Source organism: Macaca thibetana, chromosome 17 (assembly GCF_024542745.1).
Source record: "Macaca thibetana thibetana isolate TM-01 chromosome 17, ASM2454274v1, whole genome shotgun sequence".
In the NCBI taxonomy this organism is placed as follows: Eukaryota; Metazoa; Chordata; class Mammalia; order Primates; family Cercopithecidae; genus Macaca; species Macaca thibetana.
The window spans coordinates 27,963,357-27,990,368 of record NC_065594.1 but is presented as its reverse complement, the minus strand read 5'-3'; the positions used below and the strand labels follow the sequence as shown (position 1 = coordinate 27,990,368).

Below are 27,012 nucleotides of genomic sequence, written 5' to 3'. Positions count from 1 at the left end.
GATAAAGACAGTCAAAATTGGTGGCTATATGAGAATAAACCCTTAATTCCCTCTAATTTAGAAAAGTTCCTTGCAATGCAAAACCTTGACAATTCCACATCAGCTTACGTTGTCTATATACTTTTAAAGAGTAACAATGTGTTCTTCAACCTACCATTTTTTTCTCCCATTTCTTGATGTCGTTTATAAATATAAAATGCTTCAAAATTAGGTTTATCAAATCACTTTGATTGGAGAGTATCACTGGAATCCAACTGTGGTCTCTATGAAATTTGCAGTCCTCAGACAGAATACATCATTATACCATTCTAAACCTGATATCCTTTGGTACTTGAATTTTCAAATAGAAATTGTGGCTGAAGAAACTTTCAGAAATGAGTGACAGTCCAACCAAAAGACAAGTCCATGAATCTTCATCCCGTGAATATCTGTAGTAGTATCAGATCATTAACATTATCTTTGTAAAAATAAAAAACAACTCCATCTTTTGGTCCACAAATGGATGAAACATTCTGTAAGGAAAACAACAAAAAACAGTGCATATTTGTAAAGGACTATATATATATAAGGAAATAAGATATTGCTATAACAGCTTGATCTTCTAAAACAGCATGAACCATTACAAAAAACATGTTATCTGGAAAAAATATGTAAAGTATCGAAATTAGAAATATTAGAGAAGGCCCACCCAATCCTATCACCCATATTTAATATATTTGTTAGTATTTACATTACTAACAATTAAACTATCTCCATTTTGTAAGTCTTTTATAAAAACTTTTAAAAAGGGGATAATACTAACTACCTCACAGGTTGTTCTGAGGACAAGACTTAATTACATAGAATAGTGCCTGACATATGAAAGATTCAAGGAATACTGGCAATTATTGTTATTATTTCAGAATGTAGTTTTAAAACAAAATTTGGATTGCAGTATATATAATTTTTTATAATCTTTCATTAAAAACATTTCCTGCATTTCCTTCATCATTAATATTTTAATACGACTGGCTGTACAACATACTTTGGTCAATAACCCATACATTATAGTACATTAAATATTTTAATAATTAAATTTTAATAAAATACTGATTAGTAATATAAACCTCTATATTCCATTATTTAGATTGTTTTCCTTTTTTAGATTAATTTTTAGTATAATAAATAATGATAAAATAGATATACTTTATACCTATCTCTGGCAATTTCCCTAGGATACCATATCTAGACATAGAATAACAGGTCAAAAATAGATCAACAATTTAAATTCTCAAGATGTTAGCCAAGATACAATAAATTCTTCCGCCACTTCTACACCAAACCATGGAAATATTAGGAGATTTAAAAAATATATATATAGCCATGCTGAAAACAAAAAGGGAACTCTCTAAGGGCCAAGTCTGTGAGGCCTTTCTGGGGAAAGGAAACAGATGGGAAGCTATAGAGATGATGGCAACCACAATCACAGCAGCAAAACTATGGGCAGGAATCCTCTCAGAGGAGATGAATGCACAACTAAGAGTCCTCAAACATCTGAAGAAGGCTACACTATGAAAGAGACTGAGCTAAAGAAGGAAATCTCATCCACGAAATAACATACAATTTTGAAAAAAAGTCAATTAGATATCTTGGATATAAAAACAGTTGTTGAAATAAACTCAATAGATGACTGAACGACAGAACAGACTCACATAAAGAGCCAGTTAATAAGCTGGAAGACTGATTTGAGTAATTCACCAAGAACCCAGAGCAAAGAAACAAGAGGAGGCACAAAACTGAGAGAGGAGGCAATAATGACCAAGAATTTCTCAGAACTGGAAAACACATAAGCAAACTGAATCCACTGAGTACCAACCAGGATAAAATTCTTAATACACATCGCTAGACAAACTGTGACTAACTTCAGAATATCAAAACCACAAAGTCTTAGATGTTTCCAGAAAAATGTAGACTATCTAAAAGGAAGGTATATCAGACTAGTAATGAGATTTCTCATCAGAAATGTCAGATGCAAAATGTTAAAGAAAAGTCAGTATGAACTCAGAACTCTATATCCAGCCAAGCTATCTTTCCATACTAAAGATGAAAAAAGAGACATTTACAGACATTCAAAGAGTCACTCAGAGACTGTGAAAGAAATAAGTATCTGATGATGAAAAATGAACCTACAAGAAAGCACTGAGGTATAAGCAGCAATAGTGAGCAAATAAATGAGTAAAACACATTAATGTTAAACATAAACTGAATTTAATAACAAAACAAAAATTCTTAAAGATATAATGAGAGACTATATTCTTTTTTGGAGGAGAGATGGAAGGGATTGTTTCAAGATGACAGAAAGCAAAGCAGAAGCATGCTAAATTCTTTTTACAGGGGCCATATCGATACTGACTAAATGTACACTTTGTTAGGAAAACATAAATTTAAGAACTGTGTTGAAATGTAAAGTTAATCTACTAAAAAAAAAAACTGAACAAAGAAAACTTGGGGCTAACCTCAGTTAAAAATAAAAGTGATTCCAGCGCTTTGGGAGGCCGAGGTGGGCAGGTCACCTGAGGTCAAGAGTTTGAGATCAGCCTGGCCAACATGGCAAAATCCCATCTCTACTAAAAATACAAAAATTAGCAGGGTGTGGTGATGCGCACCTGTAATCTGGGCTACTTGGGAGGCTGAGGGAGGAAAAGTGCTTGAACCCGGGAGGTGGAGGTTGCAGTGAGCCAAAATCACGCCACTGTACTCCAGCCTGGGTGACAGAGCAAGACTGTGTCTCAAAAAACAAGTGGAAAAATAAGGTATAAAAGATACAAAGAGAAGCATATTAAATAATGACAAGAATAAGGTCAAAATATGTCAGTAATCACAATAAAGGTGAATTATCTATTAAAGGACAGACTCTCAGATTGGATGGCAAGCAAAACCTAGATATGATATTTTAAAATAAGAGACCCACTTAAGTTACACAAAATGTCACAGCAAGGCTGAAAATGAAGAGACTGGAAAAAGACATATCTGCAACTATAAGAAGAAACATTCATATTAAATAAGAGTTGAATATCATATTTTCAAAATCAATGTTGACAGAACAATTCACTGTAAGATTTAATATTCATGAACCTTTATGTACAAATAACATCACTCTGAAATATATAGAGCAAAATTTAAATAAAAGGAAAATGCACATATCCACAATTTGATAACAAAGTAACAAATCAAGAAACTGACAGATAAAGTGGGCAAAAAATCAGGGTATAGGATTTAAATGACAATTAACAAGCTTAATCCAAAAAATGTATAGAACCCTGCACCCAACAGAAAATACTTCTTGTGGGAGGAAACTGTAGACAAACTTAACTCTCATAAACTACCTGTGGAACGTGTAATTTAGTACAGGTATTTTGGAGGAAATTTAGCAAGACCTATTAAAACTAAAAATGCTCACAGCTTAAAACCAAGCAATTCCACTTTTACGTATAATATCCTTAACAAATAGTACATGTGCACAAGAAAACACAAAGATTTTCCTTGCAACATTGTTGTATGGCAAAAAACTGGAAACCTAATGTTCTCAAGAGAAGGGCAATAAAATGTGCTATACAGCACACATCAAACAAAATAGGATTTAACAAAAAGACCAGTAAAAGAGACAAACAGAAATATTTTATATTAACAGATCAATTGAGTCATACACTATGCAGCAGCTAAAAGAAACGATCCATAAATAACATAATGACCTATAAATAACATGTACAGACTGCAAAACCAATGTCAAGAAATAAAGCTACAGAATGATGTAGTATGGTATTTTTCCACTAAAAAAATACAAACGCATATATTCACCTATATAGAATATGTAACAGTATTAAAAGGTGTAAGTATTAAAAAACACTTGACAGCTCTGTACCAAAGTCTCCAGCAGGAGTAGGAAGGGAGAGGAGTGAGGGAACATTCCTTCTACAAAACTTTCAAAGAACAGAGAATTTTTATTATATAGGAACTTCCAAGCAGGAAAAATACGGGAAGCTACTCAACTGTTTCTACGAGATAAATATAACCTTGACACGCAAGAAAAAACTCAAGGTCAAAATCTGGATTGTGCTCTTTATCTACAAGGTATCAATTTTGTAATAAAAGTGTACTTAATTTTTAAAAATTAAGTATATATAAATGTTCAAAAAGGAATTGTTCATTTTAAAGCTTTTTATAGCATATTGTCAAACTCTCTTCCAGAAAGGTTCTACCAATTTATACTTCCACTTAAGCACATTCAGTAATAGTTTTATTTTACTTTTTTTTTAGACATGAGGTCTCATTATATTGCCCAGGTTGGTCCTGAATTCTGGACTCAAGCGATCTGCCCCACCGGCCTCCCAAAGTGATGGGATTACAGATGTGAGCCACCGTGCATGGCCATAGCTTTGTTTTTTTTGAGACGGAGTCTCGCTCTGTCACCCAGGCTGGGGTGCAGTGACGTGATCTCAGCTCAATGCAGCCTCCGCCTCCCGGGTTCAATCGATTCTCCTGCCTCAGCCTCCCGAGTAGCTGGGATTACACGGGCCCGCCACCACACGCCTGGCTAATTTTTGTATTTTTAGTAGAGACGGGGTTTCACCATGTTGGCCAGGCTGGTCTTGAACTCCTGACCTGAGGTGATCCGCCCGCCTCAACCTCCCAAAGTGGGGATTACAGGCCTGAGCAACCGCGCCGGCCCGTATCTTTGTTTTTAAGCAGCTCTCAGCAGCGTTCACACCTGAAAATTTGAAAACAACTGAACGTGCAAAAGTGAAACATGTTTCCTGGAGAAAATCTGCAAAATACAATAAAGTATGAAAGAGAAAATTTAAACACCATCCCATCATCCAGAGACAACTGGTGTTAATATTTCAGAGAGTAAATGGGCTTAAAAAACTTTTTTCCCCTTCTTTTTCATTTTGGCATAATAACTAAGCCAGTCTGCTTTGCTTCAATGTATGGTCCCTCTTCGTTTCTAAAAATAGGCCTTAAAAACACACTGACCATTTCCTATCGGCTCCTTACGTTTTAATTATAACGACAGAACCACGGGTTAGTCACGCTTCTAAGTATTTCACGTGTTCTTATTTAATCCCCCTAACAGTCATGTGGGTTACATTGGCAGCTCGTTTGCTGATGAGGAAGCTAAGGCATGTCATACCATAAGTGGCAGACACAAAATAAGGAACCAAGCAGCATGGTTTCAGAGCCTATGCTTTGGTTACTCCATTTGACCTTTTCAAAGTTACTCCTCTCTTTGGCCTCATGCGTTAATATTTACAGAGCTCACTGCAGCTTTCCACATGCCAAAGAGCACAGTTAGTTACATATCTTTCCTTACTTAATTACTTATTGGGCTGCGGCTGATAGCGAGTTAGAAGTGTTACTATCTAATCTGAACTCAGTTATCTTGGATGAATGACTGAACTTGCTGTATTTAAGGGCTCGTGTAATCTTACCTGTGAAATGGGCTAGCGGTTAAACCTTCAAGTTCTGCTTCTGGGTTTTATACTGCTGTCCATTTCCTGCCGCCCCTTTGACAGCCTCACGTTCCCAGCAGCTTAGGAATCACCTCATAAAGGCTGCACCCTGAGACAGACAGACAGGCTGAATGAAATGGAGGTTGAGAATTCAATGCGCCCGCGGCCCCTTCTGCAGCCAGGACTGTACTTGGGTGCCAGGAGAAGAGAGGCTGCAAGGGCTAGGGTCCAGCCCCTGTTCGGGCGGCCGAGGGCTCCGCGGCGTTGTCAGGTCCTCCGAACCGCCCGGCTAGAGGAACTCTCGGGGGTCACCCACCGCGGTGCCTCGGTTTCACCTGGCTCCGCTGCGTTTTCTACGCTGCCCGCCTGACCTGGGGAGTGATCTCTGCCAGCTCCGTTGGCGAGGCTGGGTTCCTCCGCGGGTGGGACTCTCCTCTGACGCCAAGCCGCCCAGACCTCCCGAGCGCAGGTGCCCTCTGGCCGGGAAGTACTTCACCATTTACTAGCCTTCATCTCAACCACAACAGTCCCGCCTCGCCTCCACCCGGGATAAGGCACGGCGGAACCTCCGCCGGGGACCAGGCCGACCCACCTAAAGCGATCACTACATGGGAGGAGTCGGACGCCGGCCGTCCCACCACCCAGCCTGGAGCCCATTGATTGGTCGCACTCCCTACTGGTTCACGCCTCAGAGACTCGGCGCGCTTACCGCTGGCACCGCAGTGGCGCCCGAGCGCGCCGCCTCTCGATTGGCTGCTAGCGCTCTCGGCTTGTCTCGCGCTCTCTCGCTGGGCCAATGGAGTTACTCGTAGTCGAGAGGCCGGCATCACTGGAGTGGTGGCGCAGCTGTTTCCTCCGGTAGGTGTGGGGCTGCCATCTTGTGTGTGGCTGGGACTGGGCTTCTTGGGGGTTGAAAACTTATATAGCGTCTCGTTGTAGTGGAGGGGTCCAGAGAGAACACTGGGGTAGAGGAGAGGCCTAAGGGAGGAGACCCAGCGCCTTCTCACTTGCGGAAAGGATGGGTTTCCTTCCTGGGCCTGAGTCTCATCCCTGGCTAGAGAGAGCGAGGAGTGGTGGTGGTGGTAGTTGTGGTGGTGGTTGTGGTGGTGGTAATAGTAGGGATCCCAGGTTTTGGTTTGTTGGTCGTTGTGGGGGCTGGGCGGTGTCTTTGATGCCTTAACATTCACGCCTTGGTTCCGGGGAGCTCTTTAGTAATCTTTGTCTCACAAAGATTCTGGCCATCAACCCCCTTTGACAAAGGAGGCTAGCTGATGAACTGCCTGATTGAGAAAGAAGCAAAGCTAGTAATGGAAGGGGAGTGCCTCACTACTATTCTCAGGTTCAAAAGAGACCTCCTCTTCCGTCATTTTCGAGGGAGCGGCTGCTAAACTGTTTGCTCTTCGCGAGGGTTACTCTTTGAGACCATCCTTTGGTAATAGTGGGGGTCAAGTTTTGCGTTTGGGCAAGATTGTTCTTTAGCGGGCATTCAAGCATTCCTACAGCTGTCTTTTTTTTTTTTTTTTCCTTCATTTTAAGCTAGAAAGTGGTGGTCTTGCGGAAACGGGACGTGAAGGAAGAATTTTGTCAAATCTTGATTTCCGCGATAACGATATATTATAAATCTCTGGGTCTGCCATGACGTGCTTGGTCACTTCATGGAGCAGGAGGAGGCTTTGTTAGGGAAAGCACCTTAATTTCTGAGCTCTTTCTGGGTGGGAGGAAGAAGACAGGACTTAACCTCGTTTTCCTTCCTCCCTTTTTTTTTTTTTTTTTTTTTTTTTTTTTAGCATTGTAATGGACGGCATGCATTGTCTTTCATTTGAGGGGAAAATGTATTGGATCTGAAGAGCAAGCTGATGAAAGGCTAATATTTTGTGGTAGATTTTAGCAGTTTGACTTGCATGAAAAGAAAGCCAATATATTATTGCCTTGAGCTTAGATTTCAGTTATTCAGCATTAACTGATGAACAACCGAATCAACAATACATGATAAAGACATCTCCCATCAGGAATACCAAACAACAAAACAAACAGCAAAATAATTGATGTTTGTTTGTTTGTTTTTGTCGCCCAGGCTGGAGTGCAAAGTGTAATGGTGCAATCTTGGCTCACCGCAACCTCTCCCTCCCTGGTTCAAGCGATTCTCCTGCTTCAACCTCTTGAGTAGCTGGGACTACAGACACCAGCCACCCTGCCCAGCTAATTTTTGTATTTTTAGTAGAGATGGGGTTTCACCATGTTGGCCAGGCTGGTCTTGAACTCCTGACCTTAGGCGATCTGCCCGCCTCAGCCTCCCAAAGTGCTGGGATTACAGGTGTGAGCCACTGCACTGGGCCTAACTGATGAATTTAAAATTCATTTTGGGCAGGGCTCCATGGCTTAACGCCTGTAATCCCAGTGCTTTAGGAGGCTAAGGAGGGAGGATTCCTTAAGGCCAGGGGTTCGAGACCAGCCTGGGGAACAGCAAGACCCATGTCTACAATAAAAGCCAAAAAATAGCTGGGTATGGTGTCATGTGCCTGTTGTCCTAGCTACTGAGGAGGCAGAGATGAGAGTTTGAAGCTGCAGGGAGCCAACCACTGCACTCAGCCTGGGCAATAGAGTGAGATCCCAACTCAAAATAAATATAAAACACATTTTTAATTCCTTTTTTTATTGAAGAACCTTATAAAACCTAAGTTGCAAGAATTCAGGTATCGATAAAGTGGTGTTGATTTGGTAGCTAAAGTACATGTCAGGAAAAGTTATCAAGATCAGCTGAAAGATCCTGGGTAAGAAACATCAATAACAGTAGGAGGTCAGTACTAAATAACAATGCTGTTTAGCATTTAGATACAAATGCTAAAACATTGGTATCTCATTCACTGCATATATTAGATAATATAATTGTTCAATGAGTCAGTAAAAGAATGCAGTAATTGGGAGGTATGGATATACCTTTTTTTTTTAGCCTAATTGAAAAATAATTGTTGAATCTGCTTCCTGGAACACTTGACTTTCAATTTGGATTAAATGTATTATTGTATCCAGTTTAAACATACAAATAATGTTAAGGATAGGTTCGTAATCCTTGGTCTTTACAAAAAAATTTTAAAGGCAGAAAATTTAGATAACTAAGGTGAGTCCTCAAGTGATAATGCTCTATTTGCCATCGTTTTCTTGAAGGCACATAAAATCTTTTTTTTTTTTTTTTTTTCTGGAGACAGAGTCTTGCTCTGTTGTCCATGCTAGAGTATGCAGTGGTGTGATCTCAGCTCACTGCAACCTCTGCCTCCCAGGTTCAAGTGATTCTTGTGCCTGTAGCTGGGACCACAGGTGTGTGCCACCACACTCAGCTAATTTTTGTGTTTTTAGTGTAGACAGGGTTTCACCATGTTGGCCAGGCTGGTCTCGAACTCCTGACCTCAAGTGATCTGCCCACCTCGGCCTCCCAAAGTAGGTACAGGCATCTTCTATGTGGTTAAGATTTAAAACTTCAAATCCTTACCTTTTTCTTTTGTCCAGCTGGGTAGCTTCAGTCTCCAAAATGCCTTTCCTTTTCATCTTTCTACTCTCACGGTCACTGCCTTAATTTAGCTTCTATTTTTCTTTTTTAAAAAAACATTTTAGGCCAGGCGTGGTGGCTCACACTTGTAATCCTTGCAGTTTGGAGGCCGAGGCTGGGGGATTGCTTGGGCCCCGGAGATAGAGACCAGCTGGGCACCGTGGTAAAATGCTGTCTTTACCAAAAATACAAAAGGTTAGCCAGGCATGGAGGCATGTGCCTGCAGTCCCAGCTTCTTGGGAGGCTGAGGTAGGATCACCTGAGCCCAGGAGGTTGAGACTGCAGGGAGCCATGATTGTGCCACTGCACACAGAACTAGACTCTGTCTCAAAAAAAAAAAAAGTTTTAAAATAAAAAACATTTTTTCATTTCTAGAAGCCAGGAAATAAAAAAAAAAATCTTAGTGCTCCCTTAGCAGCACATACACTAAAATTGGAACTATACAGAGAAGATTAGCATGGCTCCTCTGCAAAGATTACATGCAAATTTGCAAAGCATTCTGTATTTAAAAAACCAAACATTTTATATGACATTGTATTATTCACAAAGCCCACACTCCTCAGTTTGGAATTTCTGTTACTTAAGATAGAGGTTTGGCTACTGTGATGGAGAAATTTAAAAATAATTGTGGCCTTAATACAATTTTTTCCAATGGAAAAATATGAGCTGATCAGGTGGCTTTCCTACACACAGTTGTCAGGGGCCCACGCCCCTAGCATATTGCTTTGCCATTCTTAATGCAGCTGTATCTTGAGGACCAAGATGACTGCTTCACATCCTACTGTTATATAGTACATGCTTAAATTGAAGGGTAAAATGTGTTATGGTAGGGGACACAATATTTGCAAGTGGTAGTAGGAGTAGGATTTTATTTCACTGCCTTAATTTTTTAAAGGTCATTTTTACATTGTCACAGGAAAATTTTTAAGTAACAGTTATATTACTGCTGTTAGGATTTCATGAGCTTTTAATTGTTCTTTCAGGTTCCTGACAGTTCTATTGCGGAGAGAGGAGGGTAACTTGTGCCTTTCAAATACTGTGCTTGTGGCCTATATTGTTACTTGCAGTCCTGGGGCCTACTTTGTACTTTGCATTTCTCTCTGTAGAAATGGTTCCCGCAGCCAAAAATCACTTTTTTGTTGTTTTTTTGAAACGTGGTCTCGCTCTGTTGCCCAGGCTGGAGTGCAACGGTGCGATCACAGCTCACTGCACCCTCTGCCTCCTGGGTTCAAGCAATTCTTCTGCCTCAGCCTCCTGAGTAACTGGGTTACAGTCACCCACCACCATGCCCGGCTAATCTTTGTATTTTTAGTAGAGACGGGTTTCACCATGTTGGCCAGGCTGGTCTCGAACTCCTGGCCTCAAGTGATCCACCCAATCTCCCAAAGTGCTGGGATTACAGGCATGAGCCACTGTGTCCAGACCACATTCTTTCGAAAGTAATTGGTGCTTAGATCAACAGCTTCCTCCTTTTTGTTTGTTTGTTTGTTTTTGAGGCAAAGTCTCCCTGTCACTTAGGTTGGAGTGCAGTGATGCGATCTTGGCTCACTGCAGCTTTGACTTCCTGGGCTCAAGCGATCTTCCCACCTCAGCCTCCCTAGTAGCTGGGACCACAGATATGTGCCACCATGCTCAGCCAATTAAAAATTTTTTTTTTTTTTTGTAGAGACAGGGTCTCCCTGTGTTGGGCTGGTCTTGATCTCTTGGGCTCAAGTGATCCTCCCACCTCCGTCTCCCAACGTGCTGGAATTACAGGCACGAGCCACTGCACCTGGCCGCCTCCTTGAAATATAGACAGATTTCATTCAATCACAATCTTTTTTTACTCTGTACAGTTGACCCTTGAACAGCATGGGTTTTACCTATTTGGGTCCTCTTATACACAACATTTTTTCAATAAATATGTTGGAAATTTTTTTTGGAGATTTGTGACAGTTTGAAAAAACTCACACATGAGCCACGTAGCTTGGAAATATTGAAAAAATTAAGAAAAAGACATGAATGCATAAAATATATGTAGATATTGGTGTATTTTATTTACTACCATAAAATATACACAAATCTCTTATAAAAAAATTAAAATTTACCAAAACTTACACAAATGCAGGTTGTACTTGGCACCATTAGTAGTGGAGAGAAATGTAAAGTGTAAGGATGCAGTATTAAACCATAACTGCATAAATGACTGCAGTCATGGTAAATGACTGTGGTACTTACTGTACTACCGCAATAATTTTGTAGGTCTCTCTGGTTGCTATTGTAGTGAAGTGAAGTGCTGTGAGTATCTGCTTGAAAAGCCCTGTGATGCTGATCATCTCCATGTGAGCAGCTCATCACTCCAGTAAATTGTGCATGGCAGTGTAAAGTGATCTTGCAGTTCTCACATATTTTTCATGGTTAGTGCAATACCATAAACCTTGAATAACACCATGGGACCCATACAAAGTACCTCTAGTGATGCTGGAAGTCCCTGCAGGAAGCAGAGAGAAGTCATGACATTAAAAGAAACAGTTTAAGTGCTTCATATGTACTGTAGATTAAGGTCTGAAGCTGCTTTTGCCTGCCATTTCAAGATAAATGAATCCAACATAAGGATCGTTGTAAAAAAAAAAAAAAAAAAGAGGAAGAAGAAAGAAAATTCATGAAGCTGCGGCTACACCTGCAGATGGGAAAATGTTCTATATTTTGCAAAATGCAAAATGTGTTAATAGATTCTTTATGTTATCAGTAAGGTTTCTAGTCAACAGTAGGCTGTTAGTTATAGGGGGAGCAGGAGACTGCATGGGGTAGGGAGTGTACCTCTCATCCCCATTGTTGTTCAAGGGTTTGCTGTACTCAAATTCTTAATGTATGCATATTTTATAATGTGAGAAGCAAAATAACTCCTTGGGAGGCAGGACTTCTGGAGTCTAACAAAGTGTTTTGTATGCAGTTGACATTTGATAAATGTTTGCTCATTTGAAGTATATTTCAAGTTGAATAAAGAATGGAGTGAGAAGCTGCCAGAGTAGGCCTATTAGGCTTTACGTGAAAAGTGTAATCTATACCTTTGGAGAATGTGCTCATCTCTTACAAATCAACAAATGAAAACACCAATACCCTGATAGAAAATGAACAAACTACATAAATAAGCTTATGATAACAAGAACAAATGGCTTGCATGAAAAACAATTGTAATTAAAGAAATAATGAAATTATTTCTTAAACCTCTATAAAATAATATAGTATATGATATAGGGAGATAGAAATCCTTAGTCACTGTACAAAACTACACTTGTATAACTTTTTTAGAAAGCAGTTTGTCAAAATGCATAAAGAAACAAAAGTTCATATACCTTTTGACCTTTTCTAAGAAACTTGTAAGGAAGTAGAGATAGAATCAAAGCTTTATAATCACAGTGTAATTTTGTACTAGTGAAAAATTGGAAATAACAAATATCTCATGGTAGAAGAATGGTTTTATAAATTATGACACATCCCATCATTATATTTTTCAGTCTTTTAAAAGGAACATTTTCAAAGGGTAGTGGCATAGGCTACTGAATGACATAGGAAAGTGGTTACCATTTTGTGTTAAATGAAAAAAGTATAGAATAGTCATTGGGAAAATGCAAATTAAAACCACAGTGAGATACTAGTACACAACCTGTTACTCAGAATGTCAAAACAAACAATACATTTCCTGGCAAGGATGCAAAACAAGGAGAAACCTTAGTCTTGCTGGTGAGACTGCAAATAGTACAGCAACCTAGAAGACAATTTGACAGTTTGTTATAAAATTAAACGTATCCTTATCACATGATCTAGCAAGCCCACTCTAGATTGAGATCTACCAGCAAGATAAGAGAGTTCCAGTAGTTTTTCATCCTTGTCAGCACTTGGCATTATCAGTTAAAATTTTTAGCCTTTATATGAGGTATGGAGGGGTATCTCATTGTGGTTTTGATTTCCCCTTTGATGATTGTGCTTCGGTGATGAAAAGTGAAATGAAAACCTATATTGGCTGCTCTGCAAATATTTATAGCAATTTTATTTGTAATTGGCCAAAACTGGAAACAACCAGATTCCACTAAGAAATAGATTTTTTTTTAAACTCCAGCATGTCCATACAGTAACATAGGAACCTCCTTTTTATTTTCTTTAGAGATGGGATCTTGCTATGTTTCCCAGGTTGGAATACAGTGGCATGATCACAGCTTGCTATAGCCTTGACCCGCCAGGCTCAAGTGAACCTCCCTCCTCAGCCTAAAGAGTAGCTGACACTATAGATACGTGCCACCATGCCTGGCTAATTTTTTGTAGACATGGCATCTCTCTATGTTACCCAGGCTGGTCTCAAACTCCTGGACTCAAGTGATCCTCCTGCCTTGGCTTCCCGAAGTGCTAGCATTATAGGCATAAGCCACTGTACCTAGCCTGGAACCTCCTTTTAGTATATAGTTATATAAATATATGGGAAAATGGAATATATATACTAAATTATTATAAGAAAATCATCAAAATAAGCCATAAAACATTACATGAGATTATGAAAACATACCCCAAAAATGTGGCCACAAAGCAGATGAAAATGACAATCTAAATATTTCAGAATAAGCTAAGAGAATTTAAGTAAAAGATGAAATCTTTGAAAGAACCACATAAATCAGAAATAAGAATAGCTCAGACATGAGATAGGTAGGAAGTTCTAGCCAGAGCAATCAGGCAAGAGAAACAAAAGGCATCTGCATAGGAAAAGAAATCAGACTATCTTCGCTGATGATCTGATTGTATACCTGGAAAACCCTAAAGACTCCACCAAAGGCTCTTGGAACTGATAACTTCAGTAAGTTTCAGGATACAAACTCTGTGCAAAAATTGGTAGCATTTCTACACCAATAATGTTGGAGCTGAGAGCCAAATCAAGAATGCAATCCTGTTTATGATAGCCATACACACACACACACACACACACACACACACACACACACACACACACACACACACACTCTGCCTAGGAATACCTCTAACCAAGGAGGTGAAAGAACTCTACAAGAACTACAAGACACTGCTGAAAGAAATCATTGATGACACAAAGAAATGGAAAAACTCTCCATGTTCATAGATTGGAAGAATCAATATCATTAAAATCGCCATACTGCCCAAAACAATCTACACATTCAGTGCTGTTGAATGTGTAGATTGTTTCAAACTATACTTTGAGGCTACAGTAACCGAAACAGCATGGTACTGGTACAAAAACAGACATATAGGCCAATGGAGCAGAATAGAGAACCCAGAAATAGAGCTGTACACCCACAGCCATCTGATTGTCAACAAAATTGACAAAAGGAAGCAACGGAGAAAGAACTTCCTATTCAATAAATGGTGCTGGGAAAACTGGCTAGCCATGCATGGAAGACTAAAACTGGACTTCTACCCTACACCACATACAAAAATCAATTCAAGATATATTAAAGATTTAAATGTAAGAACTCAAACTGTAAGAATCCTAGGAAAAAAATCTAGGAAACATTCTGGGCATCAGCCTTGGGAAAGAATTTATGACTAAGTCCTCAAAAGCAATTGCAACAAAAACAAAAGTTGACAAGTAGGACCTAATTAAACTAAAGAGCTTCTGCACAGTAAAAGAAACTATTAACAGAGCAAACAGATAACCTATAGAATAGGAGAAAATGTTTGCAAACTATGCATCTGACAAAGGTCTAATATCCAGAATCTATAAGGAAGTTAACAAGCAAAAAAAGAAACCCCATTAAAAAGTGGTCAAAAGACATCAACAGATACTTCTCAAAAGAACAAGTAGCCAATAAACAGATAAAAAAAAGTTCCACATCACTAATCACCAGAGAAATGCAAATCAAAACCATAATGAGACATCATCTCACACCAGTCAGAATGGCTTTTATTAAAAAGTCAAAAAACAACATATGTGGGCGAGGCTGCAGAGAAAAACGAACACTTACACGCGGTTGGTGGCATTGTAAATTAGTTCAGCCACTGTGGAAATCAGTTTGAAGGTTTCTCAAAGAACTCAGAACTACCATTTGACCAGCAATCCCATTATTGGGTGTATATCCAAAAGAAATTGTTCTACCAAAAAGATACATGCACTCATATGTTCATCATAGTGCTAGTCACAATAGCAAAGATGTGGAATCAACCTGTGTGTCCATCAGGGATGGATTGGTTACATATAAACCATGGAATACTATGCAGGGAAGGAATGCAATAAGGGTTGAAAAACTAACTGTTGAGTACAATGCCCAGTACCTGGATGACAGGATCAGTCATACTCCAGACTTCATCATTACACAGTATACCCATGTAACAAACCTGCACGTGTACCCCCAAATCTAAAAGAAAACTTGAAATTATAAAAAAGTAAATAAAATTCACCCTTTTCCATGTTTTCAGGGGAAAAAAAAAAAAAAGTGAAATGGCTAGACCATAGAAGGAGGTGCAATGAGAGCAGACAAAATTCAATAAAAGACTAAGAAAAAGGAGACAGTTTAAAATGGTAATTACATTAGAAAGAAACCAAGAGAGCATATACATCGCAGAAAGTACAATAAGAAAAATAGAAAAATGAAGAAAATAAAAAGATTTTTTAAAAGGAGTCAAGAGGTGACAAGACTGGCAAAGAGAGCCAGAATAAATATAAATGGAGTTCCCCAAATGTAAGCCAAAGGATTGTGGTGATGTTTATGTAACACTGAATATACTTAATGCCACTTATTGAATACTTTAAAACAGTAAATTTTATGTTACTTATTTTACACATAAAGTAAGCCAAAGCAATGGACCAGAACAGCTATTAGGACTGTAATTCAAGAACGCTTAACATTAAAGTAGGTTTAAATGTAACATATGTTGAAAGCCACCCTGTAAACCTGGAGAAATTAACCCACAACAGTTAACGTTGAGATGTGGTCCTATAAAATTGCTGAATTTTGAAAAATAAACCCTTTTTACATTGATGGGGGAAATAAAAAGCAGATCACTTGCAAAGAAAATCAGATTGGATTTTTGGTGGCAACATTTTATGTCAGATATTAAGAAAGTATTTATTCAAAGAAATAAAATAATTCCTATCTCACCAAACTACCCTTCAAGAATTCAGGGCATTGACAAACATTTATGAATATGAAATAGTTCAAGGAAAATGGCTATAATTGTTCCCATGAATCCTTCTGAAGGGTATACTAGAGAACAGATTTCAGACAACCAAGAAATGATTGGAAAATCTTCAACATAAGATCTGGTGATGAGCAAATTGAATATATTTTGTGTGTAGCATCAAGATTAAAAAGTGGGGATAATGACGATAAAATAGTATGTAAATATTACATGGTCTGACATTGTAGAAATAACCCACAAAAAAAAAATGGGAGGAAAAGAGGAGGGTGAATGAGAAGTAGAATAAAGTTGTTTGCCTCTTAGGAATTAGCTAGGAGCAAAAAGATAGCCCTTGAAACTGACAGGTAGAAGCTTAAACATACTCAGAAGTGCAAGGTAGAACACTAATAAAAATAATACCAGCTGGGCATGGTGGCTAATGCCTGTAATCACAGCACTTTGCGGGGCCAAGGCAGGAAGATTGCTTGAGCCCAGAAGTTTGAGACCAGCCTGGGCAAAATGGTGAGACCTCATCTCTTAAAAAAAAATAAAAATAAAAAAAAATAGCTGGGCATAGTGGCACACACCTGTAGTCCCAGGTACTTAGCAGGCTGAGAGGTCGGAGGATCTCTTGAGCCCAGGAGGTCAGGGCTACAGTGAGCTGTGATTGCACCACTGCACTCCAGCATGGGCAACAGAGTGAGACCCTGTGTCAAAGTAATAATAATATTAAATAATAACCAGCAATTTGCAGGGAGGCTTAAATTTCCCTTTTGAAGGTTTGATAACTGAGTTGGCTGAACTAAACTAACAGTAGATTAACAAGAGAAAAGCCATACAAATTTATTGATATGTAAGCATACATTAATAGCTAGCAAAATGTCTGTGGGCATGCAGGGAAATCAACACTGCAGTCTAGCAGAATCCATGGAGAAGTGGCGAGTGAGGTGGAGACTAAAAATGAGGAGAGGTTGTGGGACCTAGGGGATAGCAGAATACAGCTAATTCTGAGAAAGAGAAAGCCCCACCCTGAATAGAGAAGTGAGAAGAGGTGTGAGATCCATTAGACGAAATAAGAGACTTGAAAGAAAATGAGACCAAAGAGGCAGTCTCGGGAAAGTACTGCTTCTGGGGAAAGGAAAGAGGGTGCCTTGGAAGGATCACCATCTACCTGGAGCCTTGGTGATAAAGAGAAGAGGTAGTAGAAATTAAGAATCTTGGTGAAACATAATAGAAAATAGATAATCATTTCTCCCACCCAAAAAGGAGTCATTAATTAAAAACAAACAAAAAAAAAACTTTATTAGGTACTATTGACTAAAAAATCCAGTTAAGTTATCTAAATTCCTTGCTTTTGCCTGTACACAACTATATCTGGTTTAGGGAAAATAAAATACTTCAAGATGAACAGAAGATGGCAGGCAACATCTATATAAAGTTACTTTAGCTAGAAAACAAAACGATAGTCAAAACATTTCAACTGGGCCGGACACAGTGGCTCACGGCTGTAATCCCAACCCTTTGAGAGGCCAAGGTGGGTGGATCACTTGAGCCCAGGAGTTTGAGTCCAGCCTGGACAGTATAACGAGACCTAGTCTCTACAAAAAATAAGAAAAAAAGTTTTTAACAAATTTTAGTTGATGAAAAGTCTTCCCGAAACATCCAACTATAGCACTAAAGAAAACTACAGCACAAAACTACAGCACAAGAATTTAAAATATCCTTAAACTAGCATCTGTAGAGATAAAAAGTCTCAAATCCAAATTCAAAACTGCAAAACAAATGGACAAAAAGAGGAAGATATGAAAAGTGAATTTACTGAACCCAGAAAATAAAATGCATCAGAAGAAAAATCGGCTTTTAAAATGAAGTTAAAGCCAGATGCAGTGGTGCCTGCCTGTAGTTCCAGCTGTTTGAGAGGCTTGAGCCCAGGAGTTTGAGGCCAGCCTGGGCAATATAGAGAGACTCCTGTCTCAAAAAAAAAAAAAAAAAAAAAAAAAATCATAAAGAAAAAAATGTAGCTAAATTCCAAAGTACATAGAAAAGATTGGACTGAATATAAGAAGCACTGAGAAAAAGTATGCAAACAACTAAGAGAGTGAAAATTAAATGAAGAAAGGTTAAAAAGTAATAGAAAGTGATTAATATAGAAGATAAGTAAAAGTAGAGTTCCTAAGAAGATAAAAACAATAGCAAAGCTAATAGTTAAGCTTCAATCCATGAAAACATTCTGGAAATCAGAGATGACTCCAATCTACATGTTGAAAAGGCTCATTGTGTACTGGGAAAATTGATCCAGAATGGTCAGTTCCAAGTCATGTCCTAGTAAAACAACTGGACTTTCAAAATGATGAAGAAAAATTCCTCTGGGCTTCCAGACAGAAAGGAGAGGTTAGCAACAGACTTCTAAACAGCAACATACAAAGCAAAACAGCCATGGAACAACAAATTTAAAGTCTATGAAGGCGTAAACCAAGGATTTTATACCTATGACTCATTCTTAAAAAAAAAAAAAAAACCATGGTAAATCCTACTATATTAATAAAAAAGTATTTAAATGGTGAAAAATGCCATGAGCAAAGTCAAAAGGCAAGCAACAAAACGGAGAAAAATATTTGGACTTATATCACAAAGAACTAACCTCCTTGGTGAAAACAACTTCCTAAAATTCCAGGCAAATAAGACCATCAACCCAGTAGGAAAATGGGTCAAAGATATGAAAAAGAAATGCACATGACAGACATATAAAAGATGTTCCAGACTGGGCGTGGTGGCTCACACCTGTAACCCTAGCACTTTGGGAGGCCAAGGCGGGCAGATCCCTTGAGGTCAGGAGTTCGAGACCAGCCTGGCCAACATGGTGAAACCCCACCTCTACTAAAAATACAAAAATTAGCTGGGCATAGTGGTGAGCACCTATAATCCCAGCTACTGGGGAGGCTGAGGGAGGAGAATTGCTTGAACCTGGGAGGCGGAGGCTGCAGTGAGCCCAGATTGTGCCACTGCACTCTAGCCTGGGCAACACAGCAAGACTTCGTCTCAAAAATAAAATAAAATAAAATAAAAGATATTCCACCTTCAGTCATACAAAGAAAAATACAAATTAAAGCTATGCTAAAGTGTTTCTCAACAAAATCCAAAAGTTACACAATATGCCCTGTAGACTGTGGGGAAATAGGCACTTCGATACATTGCTGGTAAGGATACATAAGCATAAACTGCGTGGGAGAGAATAGTGAAAGGGAGGTTAGTCACAGCAGCATATTACTTGCATTTGCAAAAGATCGGACATAACCAAAATGCCCCTTAATAGAGAACTGATGGCATAAACTGAGGTGTATCCAGACAGTGCAACAGTCTCCAAGTAGATGGTGCCCCTTCCAAGTCATCCTCTTTCCATAGAGGTCATAAAAAAGAAGGGAGAAAGTCTCTATATACCAATAGAGAATGATCTGTAGAATACATTAGGAAGTGGAAAAAACAAAGGCATTGGAAAGTATGGAATCTATCCACAGGAGGAAGGAACAGGGTAAAGGTGCCAACAACAGAAGAGAGATTTCTCTAAATAGAAGTTGTTTCTGTAGTTTTAACCCTAAATCATCATGTATGTGTACATATTCAAAAGTGGGATTAAATAAAAAGGTAGAATGAAAGAAAAATCTGAAAAGGAACTGAAATAAGTTTACAAGACTGTATCACATTTTGGTGACATAACCACACACAAAAAGGAACAAATTCTAGTGACTCTATAACATAGATTTTGAAATGTACTTTCTTGGTGGGATATATTCAGTAGTAGTAGTATTGATGCACTGCTATTTTGAAAGCATTAAGTGTTGAAAAATGTTTTCATTTTTTAAATTTTTTTAAAATTTTATTTTTGTAGAGATGAGGTCTCACTATATTGGTCAGGTTGGTCCCAAACTCCCGGGCTCAATCCTCCTGCCTCGGCCTCCCAAAGTGCTGGGATTACAGGAGTGAGCCAGTACACCTGGCCTAAAATGTTGATAATTGTTGGACAATACCATAAAATTTATCAAGGCTATAACTTAAAATTTAGTCTGGAAATTCCTTTGACTGAGTAAAGTGAAAATGAAGCATAAAATTACATAGGAAAGCTAACATAATAGAGTTTGTGTTATATGGTGGGCACTTTGCTGACACTGTATAGATGCTATATCATTTGTTTCTTGGCAGCTATACATTGAGACCCATCTTATTTTCCCACTAGGTTCAGAGAGATTAAAAATTTGCTTCAGATTAGCCAGTTACTAAGTAGAAGATTGAGATTTAAACCCAGATTGATGTGACTCCAAAGCCTGTGCTGTTTTTCCTACATTATTGCAGGATATCCATCAAATATCCTGGAGCAAAGCATTCTAAGTTGCTGCTCAGAATGTAAAGATGCAAACCCCAAATCAGTGGTTTATTCATTCTTCATGCAAGAGCAATGCGCTAAAGGAGAGAAGTGTAAGTTTTCTTTTATTTCTGATGGGGAAACAAGCACACACATACACATTCTTGTGATGAAGATAGATTTTACAGAAATTGCCGTTGCTGACTGAAATTGGTAAAGGTGTGAACTAAAAGTGGTGAAGTAGAAAAGAAAAAAATCTAACAGGTATGGGTTTTCATGATGTTGTTAAAAGCAAGAAACCTATCAAAGCTTCCCGTTATGACCCTTCAGTGCCCTTCTATGTTTTGTGCTATGAAACAATAGAAAGTGGCTCAAGCCTGTAATCCCAGCACTTTGGGAGGCCGAGACGGGCGGATCACGAGGTCAGGAGATCGAGACCATCCTGGCTAACACAATGAAACCCCGTCTCCACTAAAAATACAAAAAAATTAGCCGGGCGTGGTGGCGGCGCCTGTAGTCCCAGCTACTCGGGAGGCTGAGGCAGGAGAATGGCGGGAACCCGGGAGGCGGAGCTTGCAGTGAGCCGAGATCGCGCCACTGCACTCCAGCCTGGGCGACAGAGCGAGACTCCGCCTCAAAAAAAAAAAAAAAAAAAAAAAGAAACAATAGAAATATGAAAGAGCTAAAATTTTACTGAATATCTAAGGGGAAGAAAGTATCCTTCAGTCAGGAAAGCCTTCGCACAGCCTTTTTGTAAACACCAACCTTTAAGATACTAGTTTAAATAAATTATGTTTCTTCCTTTTGAAGGTGGGGGCTGTTGGAGATTTCAGAGGTACTAGAGCCCCCTTTACCCAAGCCAATGCTTTATACTTCTACTGGTTTCCCTTGATGATAAATATATTTTTCATTCAGTTCAATACTACTGTTTGAAAGGTCTGCCACTTGAAGTTATTGGGATATGAAAATTTACCTGTTTTAATTTGATGTATCAGTTATTTGATTATGATGGAAATTTAATTTGTAACTGAGAGTTTTAATTTGTGTTTGTAATTTGTAATGGAAATTTAATTTGTAACTGGAATTTTAATATATAACTGAGAGCAATAAGAAAATATGTTGGATTTGCTATAAAGATTTTACAAATTAATTTTAAAGCTTTTCTTTTTGTCAGAAGCTGTGGTGATCAGTGACTTTGGTGAAGGCTAAGAAGGTTCAAACAAATTTGCAAATGATATACAACTTCTAAGGTAAGCTACTATGATGACTCAATCAAGATTTTAAGTGCTCTTGACAGACCTGTAGACTATACTCAACATCCCAAAATAAAATTTATCAGGAATAAATATAATATTGTATTTAAATTTTATAAAGCAGTTGCAGAAATGGTAGACTGATTTTGTAGCAGTATGATAGACTAGAGAGCCTGAATTCCTCCCTCCACCAACCATGTGAGGTACTAGATTCAGTATAAAAAATATCCTTTTACATGAATGGATGAGCCCATTAAGAAAATAAGGGGAACTTTCTGGGGCTAGAAATAAAACAAGTATAATATATCCTGTGAGATAAGCAGGTGCTGAAGTCACTGAATACTTTGGGGGCATCCATGGATTTCTGTTGGCATAGAAGCTTTGTGTAAGGAGCAGGATGAGGACTAGAGAAAAAGATCCCTGGGTCCCATATAAAGGTAAGAAGCCTGATCAGAGACCATCTTGCAAAGATACTCAGTTCTGGGTAGACTTACAATCTTCCCTAATAATTCTTGGTTATCAGCTCACATTCACTTGAATTTGGGGCCTTAATTTACACCATTTTTATAGTTTGTAAAACTCCACAAGTGGAGGATTTTAATTTAAATTGGACCTCAGTCTGTAATACTCTCAGGTACCTGGTAAAAACAATAAAAAATCGTCCTTGGAGGAATTCCATGGGGGAATGTACTATCAATGCAGTCGTCAAATAATTGTAGTCAAAATTCTAAAAAGTAAGCTTATACACATTTTTAAAAATTACAAAATGTAGCAAGGGGGAAAAAATCAAAACACTAAGAGCGAGAGTCAGCAGAAACAGCAAACAACTGAAACAGATCTATAGAGATTTCAATTATTAGAAATACACATTACATGAAATAAATATGTTTATGGCCAGTTGCAGTAGCTCACACTTATAATCTCAGCACTTTGGGAGACTAAGGCAAGAGGATCGATTGAGCCCAGGAGTTCAAGACCAGCCTGGGCTATATAGTGAAACCCTGTCTCTACAATAAATAGAATTAGCTGGGTGTGGTGGTGTGCACCTATAGTCCCAGCTATTCAGGAGGCTGAGGTGGGAGGATTTCTGGAGCCTGGGGGTCAAGGCTGCAGTGAGCCATGGTCACGCCACTGCACTCCAGCCTGGTCAACAGATCGAGAGCTTGTAGGTATGTATGTATGTATGTATGTGTAAATACATACATATGTACATAGTTTAATATGTTCAATAAATAAAATAGGAATTATAAAACAAAGAGTAAGAGGCTGTAAAGTGATCAGGTGCATTAAAAAAAGAATTGGCAAGAAATACATACTCATTTTTTTTGTTTTGCTTTTACTCAGCTTAGGTATTTTGAGATTTATCCATATTGTCTGTAATGTATATTAATAGTTTATTCCTTTTTATTGCCAAGTAGGATGTCGCTTTATGAATATACCACAATTTGTTTATGCATGTGTAGATGGAGATGAATTGTTTCTAATTTTTAGCTAATACAGATAAAGATCCTATGAATCTTCATGTATAAGTTTTTATATGGACATATGCATTCTTTTATTTTGAGTGAATTCCTAGGAATGGAATGGTAGGTAGATTTTTTTATTTTTTATTTGTATTTTTTTTAAAACGGAGTCTCACTCTGTTGTCCAGGCTGGAGTGCAGTGGTACAATCTTGGCTCACTGCAACCTCTACCTCCCAGGTTCAAGCAATTCTCCTGCCTCAGCCTCACAAGTAGCTGGGATTACAGAAGTGTATTACTTCTGTGATCAAATCCAGGTAATTTTTGTATTTTTAGTAAAGTGATGGGGTTTCACCATGGTGGCCAGGCTGGTCTGGAACTCCTGACCTCAAGTGATCTGCCCACCTTGACCTCCCAAAGTGCTGGATTACAGGCGTGAGCCACCATGCTCCGCCTTTTTTTATTTTTTAAGAAGCTGCTAAAACTGTTTGCCAAAGTGGTTATCAACAGGTAATTGAATAACAAAATTGTGGTATATCTATACAATGGAATACTCCTCAGCAATATTTGTAACAAAGTGGATGAACCCCAGAACAATTATGCTATGTGAAAGAAGCCAGACAAAAAAGAATATGTTACACTTATTAAAAATTCTGAAAAATATAAGTATAGCAATGGAAGCATATCAAATGCAGAGGGGACAGCAAGGGAAGGGAGGAAAGGAATTCAGAGGGTCAGGAAAGATTTAGGAGGTTCACTATCTTGATGTGATGATGGTTTCACGGGTAAATACACAAATGTCCAAACTTTTTGAGTTGTACACTTTAAATATGCACAGCTTACTGTTAATTATTTCTTAACAGAACACTTTTTAAAGAAATAAAGCCAGAAAATAGAAATAGTGAATAGAGGAGTGTGTCTTGATAATAACTCATGTGAAAGGTTTGCAAATTGAGTTTCTATTTGGATTATATAACCATTAAGCCTTTCAGTGCAATTCTATGAAAATATGAAGAGAACAGGTATGACACTTGCAGTATTAACAGGAATTACGAATTAGGATTCAAAGATTTGATAATATCAGCAAAGATAGCCTTAGGCAGCCATATCAATACCAGTCTCACCTCCAGATCAGAAACATCCAGACCCTGAGACCAGACAACTCACCCAGAGTGTACTTGAGAAAAAGTTTAATCTCTAGGATAAAATAAGAAATAACTAAAATCATTAACTTCTTAAATAAAGGAGAGTAGGAGTACCACATAACAAACACAGGAAGCTAAAAACTTCTTGAAAATGATTCTTGAAAAAAGAAATGTATAGTTAGTAGGAAGAATTAATTGAAAAAGGAGAAAAACCCAGTAACTTTTTTCCCTGCCCTATACGCCAATGGCTGACCAGTGCCCCTTCTGAACGACCCATTTGTCTTCTAAAATAGATGATGTTAGAGCACTTTCAATTAGGTTATAACCACCTTGTGTGGGTCTGGGAGCTGTTTTGTCTCTTTTAGGTAATGTTTACACATGCCTTACTGATTTCCTGTAGCAGATTTTATAGTTAAATTCACAGCATTTATGTTATTTATAGTAGTTCCACATTATTTGGGTTATCTTAATCCGCTCAACTATCTATAGCAGTTAGCAGCATGCAAAAGGGCATCTTTAGTTAAGTACAATTTTTGAAATCTGCAACGAAATTTAAATTGAATATCATAGATCAAAATAAACCCCAGGCTGATTAAAAGGAGAATAAGTATTATAGCTGGTAGCGTGTTTATCAACTTTGTGGACAGCTGGTAACTTTTCCATTTTGGAGTGAAAAAAACAAAACAAAACACTGAAGAACATTTTATAGAATAGAATTATTATATAACATTTTTTGTACAAATGAATGTTGGTAAAACCAAAATAAAAAAGGTAACATTAGAAGAAATATTTGAACCAAATAACAGCATGTTTATGAGAAATAAAGAACTTATTAAATTTTATAAGAGAAATCTCAAGACTCTAGTAAATTAAATACAGATATAAACTTATAGTTCTCATAAGAAGAAAGTAAAAAACACAAAAAGGAGTGTTCGATCCCACAAGTAATCAAATGCAAATTAAAACAATAAGAGAACATTAGAACATTTTATTTCGTTCTAAATAAGCAAGAATTCAGCAAGGTATTGGGGATGGTGAGGTTTTGGCGAACCTCATGGTATACTCATGCTGATAGCATCTTTAGTTAACTAAACTATGTTAAATTGCTTTTAGAAATCAGCGTATAGCAAAGTTCTAAACATGTATGTATGTTTTGACCCAGTCAACCAATTTGTGGTATTTTTTCCTAATAAAATAAGCTAAGTAAGGAGGGAAAAATAATGCATGAAAATATTTTGATAGGATTGACCATGGGAGTGACAAATGGGAAATAACCTAATGTCAGTGATAGTGGGTTAAGCAAATTACTATAGGATTAGTGTTGTCAAAAATGATGACTTTTTGCCGGGTGCAGTGGCTCATGCCTGTAATTTCAGCTACTTGAGAGGGTGAGGCAGGAGGACTGCTTGAGGTCAGGAATTCAAGAGCAGCTTGGTCAACATAGTAAGACCTCATCTCTAAAAAAATTTTTAAACATTAGCCAGTATGGTGGCATGCCTGTAGGGCCAGCTACTAGAAAGGTTGAGGCAGGAGCATCACTCTAGCCCAGGAATTGAAGGCTGCAATAAGCTATGGTCATACCATTGATTCGTGTTTCTTATCTGTAAAGTGGGACTAACATAATAATATTTGCTTTATTTTTCTTTCAAGGCTATTGTAAAGAATACATATATGAATAGTCTGGTATAAAATGCTATATAATTATAGGGAAGAATATTAATTTAGCATTTGTATCAAAAACAAATTTTCAGATATCTTTGAGGTAAACCATTTAATTTCTGGAATTTAGAAATACATATTCAAAATATGTGGTTTTAATCATTGACTCATTTATCTTTGCTGTGCTTTTTACTTAACTTTTGTGGCAGACCATTGATTGTCTATGCAAAAGTCATACCAACCTCCTACTTTCCTGCTTTCTTTTTATGATTGAGGCAGAAAATGCCAGATACTCATTTTTCTAGACTCCTTTGCACTTAGTGGGTAACTGTTTTATCCTCTTCAGACCAAAGAGATATAGAAGTTTATTGGAGAGCTCCCTGAACAATATTTTCCCCCTAAGAAAAGAGAAGTTATGTGAAGAAGTTCCCCCTTCCCCTCCCTGTTTCTTTCCTTTCTTATGTTGTAAATGAGACTTATGTTCTATGGACATTGAAGACACTGTCAGTGTAAACCTAAAGTATCTTGGAGAAACTGTAGTCTCCTGTTTTTTGGTGAGGTTGCCAGGAAGGGCTTAAAGGAAAGTAGGGAGAAGCTTGTTAGAAACTGGAGGAATGGGGATCCTTCTAATGTAGTAGCATAAGCTTTATAAAGCAACACTGTCACCTGTAGTAATGTAGAAACTAGAATGCGCATAATGAACTGAGTACTGTAGCTAAGAAGATTTCCAACTAGACTTGAAGGTGCCACCTGGTTTATGCATAAAGAGTGAGAGGAGCAAGTATGCTAAAGAAAGGATTGATAAACCTGACGGAGCTGAGACTTGATGGTTTTGACCATGTCACCTCTCCAAACAGTAAATGATGCTAAAATTAAGAAATGGCTTCTTCTAACTGAAAGGGAGAAATAATAATTTTCCTCAACCTTACTAAGTTCGTAGTTGGGACAGACTCCTGCAGCAAAAAACAGATGAACAAGAGAGAAA

The 27,012-nt window shown here is 38.1% G+C and overlaps 3 protein-coding genes and 1 non-coding gene across 14 annotated transcripts in view; 2 read left to right on the top strand and 2 right to left on the bottom strand.

Moving 5' to 3' along the window:
• SETDB2 (SET domain bifurcated histone lysine methyltransferase 2) overlaps positions 1–5,566 on the bottom strand; it is a 53,758-nt gene extending 48,192 nt beyond the window's left edge. For both annotated transcript variants that reach the window (XM_050766283.1, XM_050766284.1), the window contains exons 1-2: positions 5,469–5,566; positions 155–512 (exon numbers count right to left, since the gene is read on the bottom strand). In XM_050766283.1, coding sequence (XP_050622240.1) covers positions 155–170 — 16 coding nt within the window. In that variant the 5' untranslated portion in view covers positions 171–512; positions 5,469–5,566. The remainder of the gene's footprint in view (positions 1–154; positions 513–5,468) is intronic.
• Positions 1–27,012, bottom strand: part of PHF11 (PHD finger protein 11) — a 211,056-nt gene that overhangs the window by 77,624 nt on the left and 106,420 nt on the right. The window lies entirely within an intron of this gene.
• CAB39L (calcium binding protein 39 like) overlaps positions 6,045–27,012 on the top strand; it is a 135,994-nt gene continuing 115,026 nt past the window's right edge. For 3 of the 10 annotated variants that reach the window (XM_050766344.1, XM_050766345.1, XM_050766338.1), the window contains exons 1-3: positions 6,045–6,347; positions 20,500–20,622; positions 21,684–21,759. The gene's annotated coding sequence lies outside the window, so the exon portion shown is untranslated. Of the gene's footprint in view, positions 6,348–7,774; positions 11,430–20,499; positions 20,623–21,683; positions 21,760–27,012 lie in introns of those variants that run through there. The other 7 variants (XM_050766346.1, XM_050766341.1, XM_050766342.1 and 4 more) reach the window with 6 other exon arrangements.
• On the top strand, positions 9,437–9,542 carry LOC126940944 (U6 spliceosomal RNA). Its single transcript, XR_007721002.1, has one exon. It is a non-coding gene; the product is annotated as a U6 spliceosomal RNA (small nuclear RNA).